General features: G+C 40.9%; 1 protein-coding gene across 1 annotated transcript in view; it reads right to left on the reverse strand.

Moving 5' to 3' along the window:
- The window catches only part of ATP9A (ATPase, class II, type 9A), a gene marked incomplete at its 5' end in the record, with an annotated part of 52,370 nt that overhangs the window by 26,302 nt on the left and 3,225 nt on the right, over nt 1-22,843 (reverse strand). Inside the window, 11 exons of the mRNA XM_010079816.1 lie at nt 1,576-1,688; nt 2,451-2,593; nt 3,574-3,734; nt 4,325-4,401; nt 7,677-7,752; nt 8,865-8,945; nt 10,188-10,282; nt 10,858-10,909; nt 11,829-11,887; nt 18,699-18,807; nt 22,715-22,828. Coding sequence (XP_010078118.1) covers nt 1,576-1,688; nt 2,451-2,593; nt 3,574-3,734; nt 4,325-4,401; nt 7,677-7,752; nt 8,865-8,945; nt 10,188-10,282; nt 10,858-10,909; nt 11,829-11,887; nt 18,699-18,807; nt 22,715-22,828 — 1,080 coding nt within the window. The remainder of the gene's footprint in view (nt 1-1,575; nt 1,689-2,450; nt 2,594-3,573; nt 3,735-4,324; nt 4,402-7,676; nt 7,753-8,864; nt 8,946-10,187; nt 10,283-10,857; nt 10,910-11,828; nt 11,888-18,698; nt 18,808-22,714; nt 22,829-22,843) is intronic.

Consider the following 22,843-nt stretch of genomic DNA (forward strand, 5'->3'; position numbering starts at 1 on the left):
AGAGGAGTTACAAGTTACCCGAGAGACATGCCAGTGAAAAAGATAGTTACTCAAAATACCAGGTGTTTATCAACTATCCTGTGCTCAGTTAAAAGCACATTGTAGCCTGACAGTCTGTGCAGGGAAAAGCTATGCCACCAAAAAGATCACCGAGTTCAAAGAAAACTGCTGTGTGTCTTTACCACCATGAACAAAATCCAAAAATAAAAATCCTATTTACAGTACACGGTGCCTTTTTCCAGGCAAGAATGCTGGCTTCGTGTTTCGCTTTGTGGGGGGTATAGAAAGCGCACTTCAGCCTAAAAATCTCTCAAGCAAAGCGAAAACAATGTGACATGAAAAACCCAGATCACTGAGATGGGTGTGCATGCCCAAGGAAAAGCACAGGCACTTCAAAAACAACGTCTGTGGTTTCTGTAGGAATGAAGCTATTCCGCAACTATTGAGAAATAAAAATGCTTGACATATGACACAGGAGTAGTAACTCATCACTAACATCTGCAGATTTTGTCTGCAGAATCACATTTTACAAAAGAGAAAATCTAACTGTCAGTGAGTCACAAAAAAAGTTATTTCTAGCTGCAGTTGAAAGAATGGATATGGACAGAAGATGAAAAATAATGCTTCCATGATTACATAATTAGTGACAATTCTTAAACTTTTATAAGTATCAGTGGCTGAAACATCAGCCACTGACAGCTGATTTTTTTTAAAAAGGTAATAATATTCTTAAGTAAAACCTCATCCCTTGTTTTAAGAAGGAAGTGCATGCATCTATATGAAGTTTCAATTGATAAGCATCTTGTCTGCTGTAACATGCTAAGGAATACAGTTTGCTGACTCAGACGTGGCATTACATGGTTATCACACAAAACTGAAATAAAAGTCTAAGAACAGAGGTTAAGGCTTTTCAGATTCTGGCTCACCTAGTGATAGTGAAAGAGGAATGCAAGGGAGAGACCTCCTGAAACAGGATTTTCCTGTTCTATACTTTACATGTTGACTTTGCTGCCTTCTTTAGCTGTAGATATTTCTCAAATCAGACGTCACCAGTGCATTAGTGAAAGAATCCCACTTTCACCGTTTTCTTTTTTAACCATCAGACCTAAAGCAGCAGTACTGGCACGCTGTTCTCTGTTACTGCTTACTAAGTACTGCTGGTTCCTCTTCCTTTATCATTGCCCCAGTACACTGCATTTCAAACAGCAATTTAATCCACTAAATATTACCCTGAGCCAATCTTTCAATGAAGCAAGCACTGTGGTTGCTGTAAGTGGTGAATATCTAAATAAAAGTGTGCTGTTTGACAATCAGACCTCGTCAGCAAGACACAGGCACACACACTCACATACGCTTACAGATCTGTGCATGTGCTGTGGTGGTTAGGATGTGAAACAATCTATAAATGTAATTAGCAATCATGATAATATTTATGTATTAAGTATCCAATGACCTTCAGACTTCCCCAGAAAGTAACAGTTAACCGGCAGATCCCTGCCACATGAATTCACCATTAGTCCAGTGACCTGGAACACTGCTCTGTGAACAGAGTGAAGTAAAGCAATTTAATTCTACCTGTGTGTATATACTGAATATGTGGCTCTGCACTTCATCCATGGAGTCCAGGCCATAAGCTACCGTTCCCAGGTGAAGTCGCTTGAAGACCATCTCGTTCTGTGTCAGAGTTCCTGGAAGAAAAGCAGCAGCAGCCATGGAATGGGCACCAACACACCCATTCCCCAGCACACGTTCTTGCCCTTGCTGTACCCCAAATCCAAGAGACACTGGGCCAGAAGCTGAATCAGTCACTGCACCAGTCTCAGGCCAGCAAAAAAGACAATATTCACAAATCTGAGGGCCAATTCTCCCAGGAAGTAGCGGTGCACATTACCATGCCAGTAAATAAGAATGAGATTATTCACCCCAAAGCCAATGACAGGAAGAACTGCAAGCACAATTCTGGTCCTGTTGGAACCAAAGAAAACCTTTGGAAATAACTTCAATGGGACCTGGATTTTATGTCAGGCCAAGGTTTTCACTACAGCTTAGGTCTTCTGAATTCATGCACAATCTTAAAAATGTAAGGACAGCATAGACAGATTGATGGTGCATTTCTGCCTACACGTGTAAGGTATCTTCATCTGTCTTTGAAAACTAACTCTAAAAAGTTGCTTTTAACTTTATTTTTACCTTCAACTTTCAGTTTAATAGCACACTTTAAGTGTTCTTTGAAGTATCATAATATTCCTGTCCCATCTTACTTATAGTGCATTCAGAACAAAAAATTCAATTTTTTTTTTTCAAAAACTGATTAAATCATATTGTCAAAGTGGCAGGAAATGCATATTTCTTCTAGTCCAAAGAAATCCTACATTATACTTTCTGGCTGGCCAAAAATGTAACAAAATCCAAGCAACAACACACCATGACTCTATTTTCTACACAGATACCTGTTTTGTCTGTAAGCAAATAGGATATCCTCCCCAGCTGCTCAGGAATAGTGCTGGACCGAACCACAGTTCCGGGGATTTTGGAATCTCTGCGGATCACCCAGCTGTAGACAATTTTCCCCATGTCTAGATTCACACGTAAACTATGCAGGAGGAAGGCGAGAAAGAAAAAGAAAATATATCTCCAGTTAAACTTTGGAAAAAATCATTGTGAACAGCCACAGTGCAATGGAAGGCCATGTCTTCCATACAGAATTTGAGCTGCTAGTGTGTTTCGGGAGAAGTATATTCAAAATCACTGGTCGGGTGGCAAATGGGGGGAAGGACTGTGTATTGCTGCAGTGGTATTGTAAATCAAAGACAAATTGTAAAATTATGTTGAGAAGAACAGATATAATTGATTTGAGGGGAAGATGGACACAGACAAGTAAGGACAGCGTGATTGATGTGCAGACTTCCATACGGAATTTGAGCTGCCAAAGAGTGTGTTTCGGGAGAAGTATATTCAAAGTCAGTGGTCGGGTGGCAAATGGGGGGAAGGATTGTGCACTGCTGCAGTGGTATTGTAAATCAAAGATAAATTGTAAAATTATGTTGAGAAGAACAGATATAATTGATTTGAGGGGAAGATGGACACAGACAAGTAAGGACAGCGTGATTGATGTGCAGACAGCAGGTTAAAAATGGAACTGAAATGAATCCCAGACCTACATGGAAAGTAGCAATCTACTTATTAAAATCGTATAATTAAATATTAAAGTTTCAGTCCCCTCTAAAAGGCAACTGGTTCCTGTTACACTACCTGCTGTATAAATAACCCTCCTCATCTATTTTTTGCTCTGCTCTTATCAAAGTAACTAGGTAGCCCAAACACTGAGAAAGGGCCTTAAATGACTAATACACAGCCTGAGTTCGAGTCAACGAATGAGTGACCGTGCTGAACAAATTCAGCAGAAACAACAAAGCAACTTATGTTTGAACAGTGATTTGATTTCTATTTGTAGATTTGCTTAGTTCTCAAATGAGGAATAGATGAGAGTTTATGTGCTTGTTCGTACTAGAAGCATGGAGGAGGACCCAAAGCAAGCGGTATTTTGCTGGCAAGAATGAGCAGTTGCTTTACCTAATGGGAATGATGTTTGAGAACAGGAGGAGAAATCTTATGATCTGAAGATACCAACGGCCGGCAAAGTGCTGAAGGGCCACCATGACGAGCGAGACCACCACAAGAGCCCCAAATAGGATCTTGGTAAGACAGTTCACTTCCAAATCAAAAAGACCAATCTAAAGAAACAAAAGAGAAATATCTCAAGCACAGAAATTAAGATGTTACCTCAATGTAATACAAAGGGAATGAACTGCCATATCCAAAGAGCCATTCCCCACTAGCCAACTGCTTCTCTTTTAAAACACTACAAACATATTCAAATTTATAAGCAATACTGTTGCTTATAAAATGCCAGCTTATTAAATGAGACTCCCATCCTTTGGAAGCTAAGCAATGCATGAAGAAGTGTGAGAGGACTCATGCTGCCAAAAGCTGCAGACTCTATAATCCCTGCACTTTGTGTCTTAGCTTTGCTAGAATAGAAGAATGCAGCAAAATAAGCTTTCCTATTCTAACTGGGATATAAAAAAATGGGTTTAGCAATCTTAAAAAAATGAGAAAATACATGTACAATAGAATAAAAAAAATAAGGAGAAATAGATTCTGCCATGGTAACTGTCTTAAACCATAGGCTGGAAGACGTGAATAATTTTTCCTATGAGGTTGTCCCTATAATGACTGTGTATAGCATTTGGAAGAATTTTCTTTGATAAATGATAAATTTCTGCACCTTTTTACTTATTATAAGACTCTTTCCTTACCATACCTTACTTCTTGGGTTTGAAGTATTCATCACACTGCGTAGCTCCCTTCCCGTGTAGAGGACAACTCCCACAACGGTACCTAAACAAAACAGAGCACACATCAGCCAAAGAAAAACAACCTCCATTTGTTTTCTCTATAAAAACACTTGTTGGATCCAAAGGCTTGACAGCTGGAAAGGATTTTTAGCAGGTTTACTTCAGAAGCAATAGCAACCAGAAATTTAAAAAGCCAGTAACTGAAATATAAAACCTATTAAAACACAGACTTTGAACAGAAGACATCCTACAAAAAGTCAGTTAGTCTTCAACCACGTTGCCCGTACAGCTGGACTCGCTGCAGCATCACAGACTGCATCAGCTAATATGCATGGAAAGAGAAGTCAACTGCTTTGCTCTCTTGTCTTTCCCTGACCCCCTTTGATGTCAGTTGTCTCTCCCTACTATAAATAAAAGTTGCTAAAGATGGAGGATTTCTCGGTTTTCCTCCCACCACTTTGAATCCCACTTAGGTGTGGGTAAGTTTGCCTTACACCAATAGCAGTCCTCATTGTGCGTCAAAATTAAATCAGTGCTTTGGGCTACAGTTCCTCTTTACTGGTGAAGGTTGCCACAATCAGAGTAAAACCACCAATGAATTTCAACAGCTTTCACAGACAGAATTACCTTAGTTCAAATATACAATTTATTTTAAGTATTTGCCTAATTGCTGTTCCCACTGAAAGGCAAATCATACCAACTCCTACCTCACTGTAACAGATGGAGCTGCTGGGAGCCTCTCAGTGTATTTTAATGCTGTGTCCCATAGTTGCTAAAGAGCTGAGAGCAACAAAGTTCTCCTTTTTCTTCTCGCAGAAACATAATACAGTTTAGCACCATAAATTACTCGTTTTCTACAGATTTCTCTTTAAAGACTTTGCAAAAAAAATATAAAGAAAAAGCTATCTACTATCAAGAGCTTAAAAGCTGCTACTGCTGAAGTAATTTTTAACTGGAAAATTTTAGGGGTCTGTAAAAATGGAGAAAAACAACACAGAAAAAAAAGCACTGCTGCAAATACATTGCCATTTTATATTCTGCTATTCCCCTGCTCCCATTAATTATCAAAGTTTTAACAAGCTGCAAGTGAATTATTTTTAAGTAAGACTGATTCAGAAGAGATGGCTTCTAAAAATATACTGGGAAACATTCCTTTAAACAAAAAAACCCCAAGAAAACAAAAAACAAGAAATCACTGGAGCCAGATGGCAGGTGATGGTAAGATCATCACAATTCAAATCAGCAGATGGCACAGCTATTCCAAATCAACTGCAGAGTCAGACCCATTCCTACTACAGCAGATGGAGAAAGCCACATAGCTCTGCTTCGTCTTACAAGCAAAGGCTGCCCCAGTGAGATGGCATCACAACTTGACAGCTTTCACTTACAGAAGAAGAAAAATAAGCACAGCTACTCCAAATCAACTGCAAACAGAGTCAGACCCATTCCTACTACAGCAGATGGAGAAAGCCACATAGCTCTGCTTCGTCTTAAAAGCAAAGGCTGCCCCAGTGAGATGGCATCACAACTTGACAGCTTTCACTTACAGAAGAAGAAAAATAATATCCACATTTTTCCCTAACAGAAATAACCTACAACATGCTATTTATTATTGTCATAGGAGAAACAAAACGGAGTATTGTATTGATCAAATCAGTCAAAATGAGGGGGAAAACCTGCCAGGACTAGAAAAGAGCTCTAAGGCACACTGGTATGTATAAAAGAGTGTTTCTAGTTGTTTTGTGGCCATTTAAAACAGCTTCAAATGCATAAACCATTTGAAATGATGAAAATACTTGCAAATGTTATTCCCATTAACTGAGCTCAAAGATTACCGACAAATAACTTTGTTCATATTCAGAAAGGAGGACTGGATTCAAACAGCAAGGTCCTTTGGGCAGAGAGGAGGACATTGCATGCCTTGATACAGACACCAAGACCACCCAGGACTTCTAAACGGCCCTGAAGTAGCGACCAGGTGGAGCAGAGCGTGCGCTGTGCCCTCCTTTGGGGAAAAAGGTCTGTTGGCACCCACGTGTAAACTACACACAGCTGAGCGTACAGCAGAGGAAGAGCTTTTACCCTCAGCAGGCGCTGGCTGTGAGCGTGCTGTGGGAAGGAGAGCATTTCCCTCTGAGCTCAGCAGGACTGTTCACTGTGACACTCCCCCACGCCAGGCTCAGCTACGGCAGTGGGAGATCCGCAATGGTTCAAGAGCTGACACTAATTAAAGCTTCGATATGAGAGGTAAGAAAGTCTCCCTGGGAAAGGGTGCTGCAGGGAGAGCAACCATACGGGACAGAATCACGAGAACAATAGCTTTGCATTTCTCCATCTATTTTGTTCAAAAGCAGGATGAGCTGAGACTCATGCATCCAGCAGCCTGCTGGGTATCTGAAGCTGCCAGGCTGGCTACATGTGTCTGTGCTCAGAGGCAAGGAAGGTAGGTTTCCTCCTGCACGGCAATTACTAACCTATAAACATAACTTACGTGATTAAATTGTATTTGGACAACTAGTTTTTTACAATCCCTTGGTCTCAGCATTGTGACAACACTATAATACATTTTTTAAAAGTCCGAGCAGGATTAGGTAGAAACATACAGGAATAAAACATATTCAGTTTTCTGCTTCTAAAAGAGCAAATCAGTCTTTTCAGTGCTTCAGAAAGAATCTTTTGAAGTTCGTGTTCCTTCCCATTATTTGTAATTCCATGTACACCAAGGTACTACACTGTGAAGTCTCTGCATTCAACAACTTTAACTGCACAACAGAATTTCACTCTCCTCAAGCTACTGCCCTGCAAACCCTGCAAGTGCGCTGGATGGGAGAGGAACAAGGCTTTTACTTTGACAGCCCTCTATAAGAGGGCACTGATTGACCTCAGGTCCTGGGATCTTATTGTATACATAAACCAAAATCTGTCAAAGAATTTATTTTTTTTCCTTTTTGAAAGTATATGCGATGAACTCAATGGAAGCACTTACCTGGGAATCTTTCATCTTAGCTTCTGTTACCAGCATCTATTTGACACCATTTCTGCTACAGATTAGGATGTCAATGTGGGGAGCAATTAAGTGCTACTCTGCTCCTAGATGCTAAAGAAGTGCCCAAAGGCCACTCCAATTCTTTCTCATCTAGGAATGTCCAAGAGGCAATTAGACGTCAGCTCAGCTCCCCAGAGGTGTTAGAACAAGTGGAAAACCTCATTCCAACTGCTAATTTTTCCAACTGACAGAGATGATGATTCCATTACAAAATGACCTTTAAAAATTGTTAACACATTCCCTTAAAAAAAATTTACATGTCCTCATCTTACCTGATGCAATTACTGTGCTGGCCCATAGGGTGTTTTCTATGCTTAAACTTTCATTCATTGGAGGGTCACTGTCCTCCTACAACAGGATAAAACCAACCAAACAAATTTGTCAATAGTGTAAAGGTCCAGTGGATGAGACAGTTACACAGAGATGTTTGGAGAGGGATGCTGGGAGTGCTGGTAGAGGTCTTCTTGATAAGATGGAAGATTTTCATAAACCCAGGTAAATCTCTGGTTGGGTTAAGAACAGGAGCACTTTGTTTCAGTGGAACAGAAAGGTTGGAAAAAAAAAATCTATTGAGATCCACCTGCCTGCTGAAGTCCCCCAGGAATTGTATGTGAGAAAGGGATTTGGTCAGCAGCTCTCCAGGGACTACAGGAAAATATTCCCTCACTTGGCTCATGCGGATTAATAGCATTTCTCCTGCTACTGTAAGATCTTGCTGAGAACCTGTTTGGACTGCTCAGTGATGCCTGGAAAGTTGTCTGATACGCACCAGAGAACAGTTACAAGAGAGTGCAATTCTTCTCAGGTACCAAAGGATTAATTCTACACAATTGTACCTTTGCATGAGAAAGTCAATTAATGTCTGTGCAGAGTTTATACAGGAACGGCCTCCCCAAGACACCCAAACTTCTGTTCTGTGCCAGCACTATTAAATCAGATTAAACCTTGCCACATAAAGCTAAAAGGGCAAACTCTTATCATTTTGAACTAAAATACCAGTAAACAGCCTTCTAAAAAGCTCTGTCTCCTATTTGTTACAAAACTATTTGTCCTCTGAAAGCTCCTCAAGGATATTAGATTAATATCTCAAAATTTTAATAATTCCACTCAGAGGAAAAAAAAAAAAAAACACAACCTTTTGCCCCAACTAGGCAATGCATCTGCCCAACAAGTTAAAAGATATATTTTTTAATGGTAATATCTCACAGTGGCTCTGAGCTGCTTCTCTCTGAAATAGGAGAAAGATATAACTGAGTTCATATAGGCTGCATGCAATTGAAAGCAAAAACCTCACTGACTCAGGATTAAGAATGCTATTGCCTGATCTAGCTAAGATCCCCTGTCTTTTCAAAACTCAAGAAGTTTTTCTCCTGAAAAACTCTGGCATCCTGGTAGCATTCAGCAGGTTTGCATAGCAAACGCGACATATATTATTTCAACCGTGTATCAGCAAGACTCACCCTTGTGAAGGTCCCCACAAAATTATGTATATCAATATTGGGTTCTTCTGCATACACATAGGATCGGATTTGCAGTAGGTCCTATAAAACAGATGTTCTGGCAGTCAGTTGGACAACCACATTTTAATAATGTACAAATGTTTCTATCAAAATACTTTGAGCAAGAGTTACTTATCAAGTTAAGATAATTACTAAATTATATTGCTTTACTGGAGCCCAACTGTCTAGGAGGAAATACAAGTGTTGTACCAGCTGCACTGAGGAGTGTTTCTTGAACTGATACCTGAGAGACTCCTGGGAGTTCCTTAGACATCCGTGCCCCACAAAAGAAATTTCAGCCTGAATAATAAAGACAGCCTACAACATTTATTGTAGCAAAGAAGGCCTGGACTAGTCTTCCAAGGCAACCAAGGAACACCCTATCACTCAGTATTTAGTTCAAGATGCCAGTGTCACTAGGAACAGTTCCGTGGTGACAAGAAGATATGCCAATTCTGCGCAGAGCTTTCACTGCTGACTCCTACACGTGCACAAACTCTTCACTCCATGGAGAGAACGCCTTGCTTCAAAGCCTTTGTATAACATAAACTCCTTACACTTTGTACAGGTAGAACATCAATAAAACAGGTACTTGGATTCCCTCTTCTTTTTCTTGTTTTCCTTTTTTAAAAAACAACAAAACACCACGCGAACTACTTCAGCTAGAGATTCTGGGAAACGGCATGTTTGATGGAGGTTATATGCTTATTTCAGATCACAGAGTGGAGCTTCCATGGTGATACTCCCCCTTTCATAAAGGCAAGCAAGGAAACTTAACCGCCTCTGAAGCCGTTTCATGAAAATACATGAACTGTGCCTCTGAGCATACTGCAGTGCAAGGAATGAAAGGGAACATTTGAAAAGTACCACCGCCGAGGGTACCTAACCTACAACACAGCCATCCTGCAGAAAGTTACTGCAATGGTCTCTGGAGAGGAAAAAGAAAACAGGAGCATCCTCCCATGAGCTCCCTCCTGCTGCAAGGTCACACTCTAGCTGTCAAGCCCAGTGCCTCTGCACAGCTCTGCAGTGTCAGCCGCGCCGTACAGACACACCCAGCTTCACCTTACCTGACATCTCGCCTGGAGCTCAGGAAGAGCTGGTTTACCTTTATGTTCTTTGTTGCCAAAGCGAATCTGTAGCATGCCCTGAGCCCTATGCAAAACAATGCTGCACTAACCTGCTTCTTAAAACAGCCCATTAACCGACGCACTTGAATGTTTTTCAGGTAAAACAGATAACATGTGTTTACCAAGTAGAATATTTTGTATGAAGGCAGCTTACAGAAGCAGTTGGCAGTCTCTGAGTACAGGTAACAGGCAGCCGCAGTTTCCAGTCTGTCTCACCATCCAGCTGGTCAGTGCGAAGGAAGCAAGACCCTGGGGATTTTCAACACCAGTCAGTGCTCTTTCCACGTCTGCCTTGAACACACCTATAGCTCATGAAATGGCTTCACATCTAGGACACCGTTCTTTCTTTGGAAACAGTATCTCATTTAAAGTAACAACTGTTAATAATGAAAGAGTCGAAAGAATTATACTCTTGCATCACACGTTCATTTCCTCCCACTAGTCCAGAATACAGTGAGACTCTGCACTGTATCTTTGAGACATTTGAAATGTGCTCATTAGTCTTTATGTTTTCTAATCCTTCTAACAAAACATTTCCTTATCCCACACTTAACAAACCTGAAGGGCAAGTAAAATGATTTACATCTACAACACGAACTGTTGTGCAACAAGATTCATTCACCCTGGATTCAACCACCTACATTCTTTGATTAGCAAACAAAACCAGAGCATAACACCCCAGGAAGTGGCAGTCCATCAAAGCATTTGAATTCTTGGTCTCTCTAGAATTTTAATATTATCTTTCACATTTCCAAAAGATAATTTTCTCTAAACAACCAGTGAAAGGTTAATGGCTATTTTGACAATTGGTTCCAGATGTTTACCATTCTTCTCTGACGTCCTCAGGAAGATCATGTCAGCAGGGACCCGCTGGTTCTGTTAGGAGAAGAAAGGCCATTATTGTGCATACACCCCTGCACGCGTGTGCAGCCGCCCTCCACAGCCCCACCGTGACAAGCAAAGGGGGTACGGAGGAGAAAGAGGATTTCTTTGTCAAACTGAAGCTTGGTATTCATTTTGCTTTGAATCCTAAACTCGCTTCCCTGCAGAATTCCAAGTGCAGAATAACAACCGGTGCCAGCTCCCACTGACCAGACCGACCAACAGCTAGGTTTACAAAAGAGCTAGTAAGTAACTCTAGAAGTATGAAGAAATTTTAAACTAATGTTGGTTTTCTTTCAAGAAGTCCCATGCTAGAAGAAAGCATGTATCTGGAGCCTACAGCTACCATTTTTCTTTTTTTTTTTTTTTTTTTGTACTGAGTATTTTCAGACTATTAGTTTTAGAGGACATAGCTGCTTGCACAGAGTGTGTGAAACAAAAAAATCAGTGGATAAAAAAAACCCACGCATAAACTTGTACAAAGGGGGAAATATACCTGTATGTATACCAGTGCCTACAAATGGATCACTGTGTGTCCCAATACTTGTGTTGTTTACACCCAAAGCAACATTTGGGTGTTGCATTTGTATCAGATATTTAACCCGTGTCCAACAGTCAGAGATAAAACCAGGGAGGCTTTTTATCTTTTTATAGTATAAGTAGCAAAATTAGGTTATAGGTGCATATCTGCAGATTTGCTCTCATTCGTAAAGATGAGGATGCTATTTTGGTGGGATGGGGGAGGTGGACCCTGAAAAGTGATTAAATATTGTAAGTAGTGTTCAACACTTGAGAGTCTAAAGATTCTAAAGCCTATCGTAATACAAATGTGACTTCAACATATCTCAACTTCTATAGTCTTGCAAAAAAAAAAAAAGTACTTTACACAGAAAAGACAGACATAGAGGCTAACCTTTTCAACAATGATGAGGTCGCCTACTTGTATATTAGAACTCTTCACCTTCACAGTCCCTGCAATGAAAAGAAACCAGTGCATTAGAGCAGCAGCAGGACAGGGTTTGTAGGTGCTGTGCAATGCTCCTTACCTCCCTCCCTTACACTTTACTGTTCTGGGGAAAATGGGTAACGTTTCTATCGCAAGGATTAGGCAATGCTGCCCTGTAAAGATTTACAAGCCCCCTGCTCCCACTGGGTAAGTATGGCTCAATCTGAAAAAAAGGGCTGAAAGCCTCTCGTCTGACAGCTCCAGACCTCAGCCCTTCATGCAGAAACCCCCTGGTCACTCTCTAGTCAGAATTCTGAAACAAGCCCTTAAACTTTTTTTCATACCAGGAATTTGAAAATACTTTTGGCATCAGACAGACAACAGAGCAAGAATAGGAAAATTACAATATGGAACCATCAACTCCCAGCTCCTCTTCCCTAGGTGGTTGAAAATTTAAAGCTCAACTATCAAGCCAAGACCGGGGAGCCAGAAGTAAAATGGGCACATCTTAAAAACCAGGCTCACTTCCCTCTGTGCCGCAGCTCCCGTATCTGGCACAGCAATCCCACCTCTCCTTTGCCTCGCAGCAGACACAGCCTGAACATGCCCTGCAGATTATGGGTCCTACAGAAAACGCATAAATATTTATTTCTTTGCAGCTGTCAAACATTTCCCAGTTGCTTTAAAACAAGGGGATTAATTTAACAATTGGCTAGTAATTTCAAAACATTGGCCAGCTCTAGATTTGGCTTCTCAGACTAACTAGTGATTTATAATCAGTTAATTTGAACCCTGCCTCTACGTGTCTGTCTGTTATATTTCAACAAAAGCCTCTTTAATCTGCTGTGATTTGAGTGGAAGCGGGGGAGGCACGTGGAGCTCACCCTGGCATGGACAACACTCCTACTGTACCTCGAAATTCACGGGCTAACTGGCCAGATAGCAGCTCGGGAGGAAAGGAGAAGGGGGAAGGGAGGGGGAATAGAAATTAGCACAAAGCACAAAGGTCACTAGGATTTTACTACTGGCAGTCCCTTCATTAGCATCCTTCTCAGGATATGCTTCAGTGTTTCTGCTCCAAATTAACAATGAAAGCCATTCTGGGCTCCCGGCAGCCTGCTGCTTTGGTGACACACTGTGTGCTTAACAACATGCTTCATCACTGCTGCTAATAAATGCGGACTTCCTTACATGCTGTAATTATTCCTACAAATTATAAGCAGTCATGGCCCATTTCACGAATATCTCACAGGTCTTTCGTGGATTCTGGGGTTTTCTGCCTTGCAAGATTTTTAGTTAAAAAAAAAAAAAAAAGTAAACAAAACGCATTGGGCTAAAGACATCTCTGCCAGGGCAGGAAGCATACCGGGGATTAAGAGTCCATTACGCAGAGGCTTGAAAAGAAAAGCCGCACTCCAAGAGGATCCAAAAAAGCATCCCTGGCAGTCTTGTGTATGGGCTATACAAAGTTAGGTACTATGACACTAAAAGGGTCTGACAGATAACATCTCTTCCTCCCCTTTTAATACGGTTATTCACAAAACAACAAAAAGTGCTTTTGAATATCCCCCTGTGTAAAGGAGGAAAAAAACCCAAAAAACCCTGTGCTTTCCCCACACAGGCACAGCAATTCTCCCCTGTGTAAAGGAGGAAAAAAACCAAAAAAACCGTGTGCTTTCCCCACACAGGCACAGCAATTCCTAAACCACTATGCAAAAAAGCTCTTGGAAGCAGAGGGGGATTTGTTTAACCATATTTTATGTATTTCTCTTATTAAAGATCACAAGGATTTATCTGGTGACTATCCATATAGGAAGCACTACCTGCAGGGCTCAAAATGGAAACTTATTTTTGCAGTACTTTCCTTAATGATGTAAATGCACCCTGGAAAAGAAAAATTAATGCCTGGACAAAGCTACAACGTGATGATTTCCTACCATTATGCACATAAAAGGCTTTTTGGATAATTATTGTAAAAGCAATATCATCTGCTTTAAAATTTTTCCAATACAAGACAAATCAAAGCAGCTGGAGCAGATTTGTCTTGTTCAATAACCTTCCCAACCTCAGCTGCTTTAAGGTAAAAGAAAGAGGACCTTTCTAACCAATACTCATTTTATAACTCCTGGATAAACGAGATGCCCTTTTTAGGTAGCAAAGTTAATTCTGCTTTTCCAGCCATACTCCTGGCCTCTCGTGGATGACATCTCTGCAGTATGTACCATATGTCCTGCTAAGAAGGCGCGGGACCAGATGTTTCCTTTGACTCAGGACTCCCATAAAGCAACTTACTCAAATTAGTTTTATTTTGATCTTGGGAATTCTGTAATTCCTTTTTCTTTCTGTCAGGAAACTACCTCCTAAACATTAGATGTTTTCTCACGCATGTTTAAGAAACCAGCTAGTAACACAACTGCTTCATTTATCAATATTGCTCCACTATTATTTTTGTAATAATAAATTACTGCACTTATAAATGCAGTTGAAGTTCTTCCTCTAAATGCACATAGGTTTATTTCATTTTCTGAAGTTAATCAGAACACAAGTCAGCAATTAACATGATTTTAAAAAGCAACTGGTCATTATTTTTTTAAAAAAATAAATTCTTAAAAGTTGATTGATACTTCTTTGCTGTTTCTTGAATTTATTTTAAGATAAAAAAGTAAACACAATAAAATGCAAACAGCTTGTTCCAACTTCAGCTATGGACTTTGGATTTATCACCAAATCTGCAGCATGATGGATGTACGACAAAGCAGATTATTTAAAGTATTAATATGCCTTTTTCTAATACATGCGCACTTTTGTCAAGATTTCATAATAGATCTGCAGAGCTTCATTAAGGCACAGATCAAAACACTTAATTTGGAATTAAAGATGAAGCCAGAGACTTATTGAAACAAATCAAATGCATCTGGGAAAAAAAAAAAAAAAAAAAAAAAAGAGAGTTGTTAAGATGTGTTGCACCAAACTTTTGGCTTTCACAGCCTTATGCTGTATAAACCATGGTGCAGGACTCAGAGGGTTTGGGAAAATATTGTTTTTATATGGCTGGTAAATGCCAATGATCTGTATCTGAAGTAGCACCCCTCAGTAGGAGGTCTCTTCTCATTTCTTTCTGTGGAGTTTCTCTCTATTATGCAGTGTTACCCAGGGAGGGGGGCTGCGAGAGAAGAAAAACAAACCAAGAATTTGCAAGCACAGTTCTAGCTTTCTATCAAGCAGAAAGTCAGCACACAGACTTCTGAAAACAAGGAGGTTTGTAGGTTTATGAATAGGGGATTGAAATTTGATTATTTTTTATTACAATCCAAACAACTGTCCTTTAAATTGAGAGCTTTCTATTAAAAAAAAAAAAATTGTTTTCTGGAAGTCTGCTGGTTTCATCATTCTGGAACATAAATGGATCGTACCGGTAGAAAGAGAAAAGAGGTTCAAGGACAGAAGTTTTTTGATGTTATGTAAAATAAAAAAAAAAACACAGAAAATACATTACTGTCTGCTCTGCTCCACATTGCCCTCCAAAAAAGATTAGTTCCTGGAATTCAGCAACCATAGCCAAAATAAAATGTGATTCAAAGAAGATTCTCCTTTTTTCTCTACAAAGCAAGCAGCTTAGTGAATCTTAAAAAGCTTAACAAGAACAGTGCATGCAAAAAGTTTCATGCACAGGAGCAAAGCTGCAAATCTGAACTAACCCCCCAGGGGCGGGGGAGCAGGCTGGGGGTGTGCTGGAGCTGGAGAGATCCCAGTCGGCAGCAGGAGCTGTGCCTGGCCATGCCGCTGGGGCTCTGCACAAAGAGGACAAGAGGGTCCCAATTGGGGAAAAAAACTGTGGTTATTTCTATCCCTATTCAAAACTGCATATAAGCATGTGCTTAAGTCTCCCTGACTTCACTCAGACCTGGGAATGTATTTACATCCATGGCATTGTGCTGCGGAGGCCAAGGTTGGAGATGGGAAAAACTATTCTCCAGTCACCTTAACAGCAGCTTAGTGCAAATAAAAACAGCCTGGAGAAAGCTACAGCGCTCCATTAGATCCCTCATAGCCAATCTTCAAGAACAGCAGTACTTAGTGTCGAGCTTCACCTAATCTCCCCCAAAAAACACTGGCTTTAGAGGTGAAACTATTAAGAAGTTTAAAAAAATTATGTAGCCCCATCTCAGATGGTTTTTGTGCATCGGTACCCTTCTGCACTGCTCCTTTTCAGTGCGGGGGTGTGCCAATATGCCGAAGCATGAACTGTGCTATTCAACAAAAAAATGAAACAGGACTGTCCAAGGCAAGTTCTACCTGGAGTTTCATCAGCTACACTGAAAATTAATGGTTAAGACCAGCTGTTCTCAGCTGGACATTTGCTGCTTCTACTTCTAACTCGATGAAAGGCTTCCTTGAGAGCTTGCCCATTTTTTCCAACTGTACTAATAGATACAACAAAACAAACCCAACACTCTTCTATCCCCCAGTCATGGTGACCTCACGAGGTACTTCCCAGCTCCTACGTGATTCTCAGAGGTGCTATGGTTCTAATCAGTGGAAAAGTAGATGTTCAGGTCTCCTGAAAAGCTTGTGTACTGAGATCCAGTGAGAGACAGAAAATAACTTTTCTCCCCAAACCATGAGACAATCATAAATAATTTTCTGTGTTTTTCCTACTCGGAACTATACTGCTAGAGAGTCTCATTCCTGTTTCTGCACCAAATTCATGTTAAATAAAGTGGCTTAAGATTTTCGGCTAGTGCCCAGCTGCCAATCTGCCTTGGTTTCTTTCACAAGACTAGAAAGTTAAAGGACTGGGGGGAGGGAAATCATTCATGGGAAACGTAATAGCAATATGAAAAGAACTAAAGGAGAGGTCAGGCCCCTTATAGATCATTGAATAGAATCCAGAAGGCAACTCTTTTATATCTTTAAATAGATGTAGTACACCCCTCTTGGATGAGGCTTTTGTTGGTTGCCAAGCATTTTAAGTGTTGTAGTAAGAACACGTTATTAAAAGGGGATTTAATATTCAGAAACTCAAACTCCCTAGTTCAGAGTTGCCTCATAATTCCCGGCATGTGAGATATATACAGCCTTAAGCAATTATGTTTAAAAAGCAGTCTTATTCTTAAAAGTGCAAGTGTTGAAAGCAGCATATTTTTACTACACCTTGTTCTCTGCATCTTAATTCAGGGATATAAAGTTTTATAACAAAGAAACTGGAAATGAAAAAAATAAGTTGCTTAAATTCACTTAATTCCCATTTTAAAAACAAAACCCTGACCTCACCATCATTGTTGTGGTATTAGGAGCAACTCCATAGTGAGGCAACATTTGATTTTTCAAGCAAGAATTTAATGTCTTTGTTAGGTACAGCACAGCTGTAAACAATGGCCAGAGTCAGGGATCAGACACAGCTGAGCTGCAGCCTGGGCTCACTTACAAACCAGATCTCCAAACTCCTCACAGTTGGAGGAAAGGGCTAAAGATGATGTATACAAAAAAAATACAAGAGAAGATATTGCCAATATTGAGGAACTACATCAGTCACTGCTAACAGAAACCCACAAAAGATGGGGTAACATAGCACAGAGTCTCTTTTGGCCAAGGACTGGCATGATGTCCCTGCCTGGTACAACCCAGAAAAAACTGTGAAACTCAACCAGTACTGCATGTTCAATAGGTGATGGAACATGTCAGTATGTTAAGCAAGTCACCTTAAATTTAACACAGGCACTTACAAGCTCCTTCAGCACACAGAGTACTTGTACTTAACCACGATTTGAGGTACCTGTGCTGAACAGGTCCCCAGCCCTAGACACTAGCACACAGCCCACCTTCACCCTCACTGGCTGAATGTACCTCTGCATAACCATCTTCTGACAATTCCCCAGACCTAGGTTAAACTCTTCTAGCAAAGTGCTTTTGCAAATTATCTGCCCATGTGGATCCTCCTCCCTTTTTTAAGCACACATTTGTTGTTTCCATTAAAGAATAAGAATTGGCACCTTCTTACATCTGTCTCTCTTACTGACAGGGTGAACAAGCAAAACACACAGGCAGGGGGCAGACAGATGCACCATTACCAAAACTGGAAGAAAAACAAACAAAAAAACCCGCAAACAACATATCACATGTACTATAGTTCCATTCTTGTTTTCTTCCTGCTATGCTGTTTGCTGTATTTGAAAAATCATCCATGCAACATTATGGACCACTCCTCTTGCATCACAGCTGTGCAGGAAGGAAAACACATTTCCCTTCTGGAAACATCCACCTCCACAACCTAGAGCAATTCAGAACCAGTTTCATTTTCTTTGGTGACTCCAATCCACCAAGAAGGGGCAATAATTGGGAAAAAAGTTATGGCCTACACTGGGGTTAGGAGCAAGCAGGCTTTAAAAATATCGTATCAGCTGCTTGGAAGTTAACCCCTGCCTGGTGCTGGCTGCAGTGAACTCCCAGCACACCACGCAGGCTCCTGCGTGTGAAAATGCACTGACTGCCCACTCTCCACACCTTGGGTCGTCTCCTTCACCTCTGAAGTTATTTGAGCAATTAACCTGCTCCCAAACCTCCACATTAGCTGTGCATCTCCCTGCGAAACCCTCAGCAAAGCCCAGCATCCACGCAGTCTGTCGAGGAGCCATCCACGAGAAGTCACCCGGACCCCAGAGGCCTCCACAGCAGCAGGAGTGGCCACAAAGCCACGTGCCTGCAAGCCCCTGACCCCCTCCCCATTCCTTGAACTTTGCTTCTCTGACTGTCAGCAGCGTTTGATTGAGTTGCAACCCCCAGCGCTGCCGTGGCCATGCCAGGATGCAGCGGGCGCGCTGGAGCCGCCGAGCCGACCTCTCGCTGTGAGCTTGCTGTAGATCTGCGAGTTCACTTCCTTGTCGCGCATGTAACATCTGATCTCCTCCGTGGCCTCTCGGATGATGGTAACAGCAAGCACAAATCCCTAAAAGAAGCATGGGGAGTGGAGGGGAAAACAGAATGGATGAAAAGGTCAGGAAAAATCACATCTGCCTCTAATAAGAGCAATATTTATCAGTATCAATGCCAGCAATCTGCATTTCCTTTTATTGTATTTTCTCTCACTAAATCATTACAGGGCTATTATGTGTTGCTGTCCAGAACTCCCAATAGCAAACTGACAACAGACTTGTCATTTAAAAAATTAAGGTTGTGTTTCTTAGCTCTACTGTGATGCTCTGCCAGTACCTCCCAAGCAAATCTTTGTAAAGTTCTTCTGAAGAGTGTAACATATTTCATCTCACTTCACAGGTGAGCAACCAAGACTGAGAGGGGCTACTCCAAAGTCCAGGGTAAAACAGGATTCTTCAAAGCTCAATACTCCCTCACCACAGAGCCATCAAAGTTAGCTCACCTAATCTGAGAGATTTCTTTATATAGAAATAAATATATAAATTTATATAACCCCCTTTTTATATATATGGACATATATTTATATGTGTGTGCATTCACACACTCAACCCACACAAATAACTCTAAACATATTAATGTGAACTACTCATAGGATAATTACACACTTGTCTGATTAGTTTCAGTCCCACTTTTCTGTGGATATGAGCAGTCACTTCATTTCCTCGTCATGAGGAAAATGCCCACATCACATCCTTCACTATATCAAAAATAACCAAATCAATGCAAAACAATTCTTTATGAAGCTAGTAACACAGAGTCATTTTTTTGTTAGGCACTGTTCAGCTCAGACTCACTAAACAGTTAAAACACTTCTTATCTGTTACGGAAGAAAAATGAACTTTTTACAACCTGTATTCTTGAAAATTGTGACCATGTACTGATTGTCAACAAGAAACTTTTTAATTTGAAGGAAGGGGCAGGGTGATGTTAGAAGCTGAGGGTTATGCGAAAAACCCATGAAAATGTCTGTAAATACCCACCTACCCGAACAGGAGATTTTGCCAGTGGGTTGCAATTTCCAACTTTAAGTAACTTCATTTTTAGAGAGAATGGCTGTGCACACACCTCCAAAAACTGTGTGTATGAGTTGTTACAATGGGCACAAAGAGCTTGTGAACCTGAACTCCACAACCACCTCAGGAAAGTCTTGCTGTGGAGCATTGCCAACACTACTCAATTCAAATTCTCACATTTGTTTTAAACAAAGAAAAATTACGAAGAATTATCTAAGAGCGAGTAAGGCTGAAGGAGACCAGTTTCTTTAATTATCAAACTACTGACGTACACTTCACCTGCCAGCTCTCACAATCCTGTAATAAAACTAAATAGTCCCTAATTCTAGTATGTACATATGCATCTAAACACATGATCTAGATTAATTAATATTGGTTTTGAAATGCAGTGTAGTATGTTTCTACAGTATTTAAAAATGCAGACACATGAAGAGACCAAAGGATGAGCAGCTACCTTTTTAAAAATGCCTGTATTCAATCCTGTATTCACAAACATTAGAAGTAGGAAGCCATCAATACAATATTTTTGGAGAAGCATTTCGCCCCTGAGCTGTTCAGGACCATGACCGCTTGGTTTTGCACCACTGTGGAAGATTGCTCATTCCCATAACCAACAAATCAATAAAATAATGAACATTTCTCTTCTATTTACAAGTTGCATTTGTGCATTTAGCTAGAAATTCTTATCTGCTTTCCAAAATAAAATAAAAATGCATCAGTTATTTTCTACTTACATTTCATCTGTTTGAAGAGTCTTCAAATAATCACCCCAAAATATTCCCACATGTGCTGGCTCACTGTGTCATCTCATATGTCATTACATCCCAAACACTCATTAGCAGCCAGAAATGAACAAAGACCTTTCTTATCCCGCTCTCTGGCAGCTCATATGCCAAATTCTAATTGCTCACACCTAGCACAGACAAATCACAACTGCCTGTAAAAAACCCAGAGAGATGCTCTGTGTGCATGCATGCTTTATTTATAGGATAGGGTCTTATGAAACCAGCGTTAGATTCATACAGCAAATGCAGTACAGCACACACTCAAGAGAGGATTCAGTGAGATCCAGGCTTTAATACAAACAGAATTCTAACAGCAATGTCCCAAAGCTGCTCCTTCACTTCTTTCTGGCTTTTACCAGAGATTGCACTGTACTGAAAGTCTAAAAGGCAGGAAAAATTTCCCTTGCCCCTCCTCAGCTCCCTCAATAGAGCCACAATTTTTTACCACCACCATTTGGAAATCAGCACACAAGTAGTGTCTTAGAAAGAGCCCTGTGCTTTTTTAATCAATTTTCAGTTGGTTTTGTGTAATTTCTTTAAAGTAAAAAGGATGTACGTCCTTGGAGGTTTTCAAAACTCAGGCAGATGACTTAAACCAACCTAGGTTTAAAGACAGCCCTGCTTTGAGCAGACAGTTGGACCAAATGTCCCTCTGAACCAAAATTATTCTACAATACTATCAGCTGAAATGCAGCAGAGAAATTATTCACACAGAAAGAGAAATAATAGTTTTACTGGGATAAAATAAAAAAAATAGGTACCTATATGTAAGCATTTAAGCAGTTGTAACTGGCTCATGCAGTGCATTTCAGAGATTTAAGCAGCCCGTTCTATGCAACTATTCCTCTGTCTTTTGACAGCACTGAAATTTCTGCTTCAAAACTGATTATTATTGATCTCCTTTGATCAGTGGTGAAACACATGGCTATCAAAAGAAAAGGGCAAATAATTTACAGGAAGGAAAGAGTATCTGCACCTTGAGCAAGTGTGATTAAGTGTGTGTGAATATGTCTCAATATATTTACTTTTATATGTGGGAGGTTTGTGGAGGGGTGTTTCTCAGTTTTTTCATTTCTTTTTTACAATGTGGTTAAATTATGAAGCAGCCTGTTGACCTATCCCAAGGCCACAGGTCAAACTGTTTGGCAGGGGAGGATAATTTGCCATCATTGAGCATATGGCCACTCATTAAGGTCACTTTTGAAAGGTGCCTTTCGGTCCTTCACTGCAGTTGCCAGCCTGCCCTGGGCTCCCGCAAGCGCTGGTCCTGGCGTGATCACCCCGGGGGGGCATAGCACCCCCCACACACCCTCCATAAGCACACCCTATGTTCAGCTGCAGCTGTGAACAACACACACGTTGCTCCAGTCTGCATTTGTTTTCTCATGTTATTCATGACGGCCCCGTGGAGAGGAGCCCAGGCTGGAGCAGGTTTGCTGGGAGGACTTGTGACCCCACAGGAGACCCGCGCTGGAGCAGTCTGTTCCCGAAGGATGCACCCTGTGGAAGGGACTCACGCTGGAGCAGTTTGTGAAGAACTCAGCCTGTGGGAAGGACTCACATTGGAGAAGCTTGTGGAGGACTGTATCCCATGGGAGGGACCCCACACTGGAACAGAGGAGGAGTGTGAGGAGTCCTCCCCTCAGAGGAGAAAGGAGCAGCAGAGACAACGTGTGATGACACTGACCACAACCCCCATTCCCCATCCCCCTGCACCACTGGTAGGGAGGAGGTAGAGAAAATTGGGAGTTAAGCTGAGCTCGGGAAGAAGAGAGAGGTGGGGGGAAGGTGTTTTTATTTCTCATTATCCTGCTCTAATCTGATTGGTAATAAATTAATTTTCCACAAGTCGAGCCAGTTTTGCCCATGATGGTCATTGCTGAGTGATCTCCCCCCATCCTTATCCCGATACACAAGCCTTTCGTCATATTTTCTCTCCCCAGTCCCACTGAGTGATAGGGTGGTTTTGGTGGGCACTTGGTATCCAGCCAGGGTCAACCCACCACAAGAAGCAAGCTAACAAAATGATTTAAGGTGCAAACTTATGCCCTAGAGAAAAAGCAGAAAAAGAAATTTCATCAAAATGAAACTTTCTTGAATAAATAAACTTTAAATTACCTACCAGAGGAACCCAGTAAGTGTAAAGTGCACCAAGCCTCATTTCAACAACAAACTGAGAGCAGGCCAAAAGCAAGAAATAAAGGTTGAAGAAGTATTTGAACTGGTTAAACAACACCTACAAAAAAAAAAA

This window comes from Pterocles gutturalis, unplaced genomic scaffold (genome assembly GCF_000699245.1).
Source record: "Pterocles gutturalis isolate BGI_N339 unplaced genomic scaffold, ASM69924v1 scaffold26259, whole genome shotgun sequence".
NCBI classification, from domain to species: domain Eukaryota; kingdom Metazoa; phylum Chordata; class Aves; order Pterocliformes; family Pteroclidae; genus Pterocles; species Pterocles gutturalis.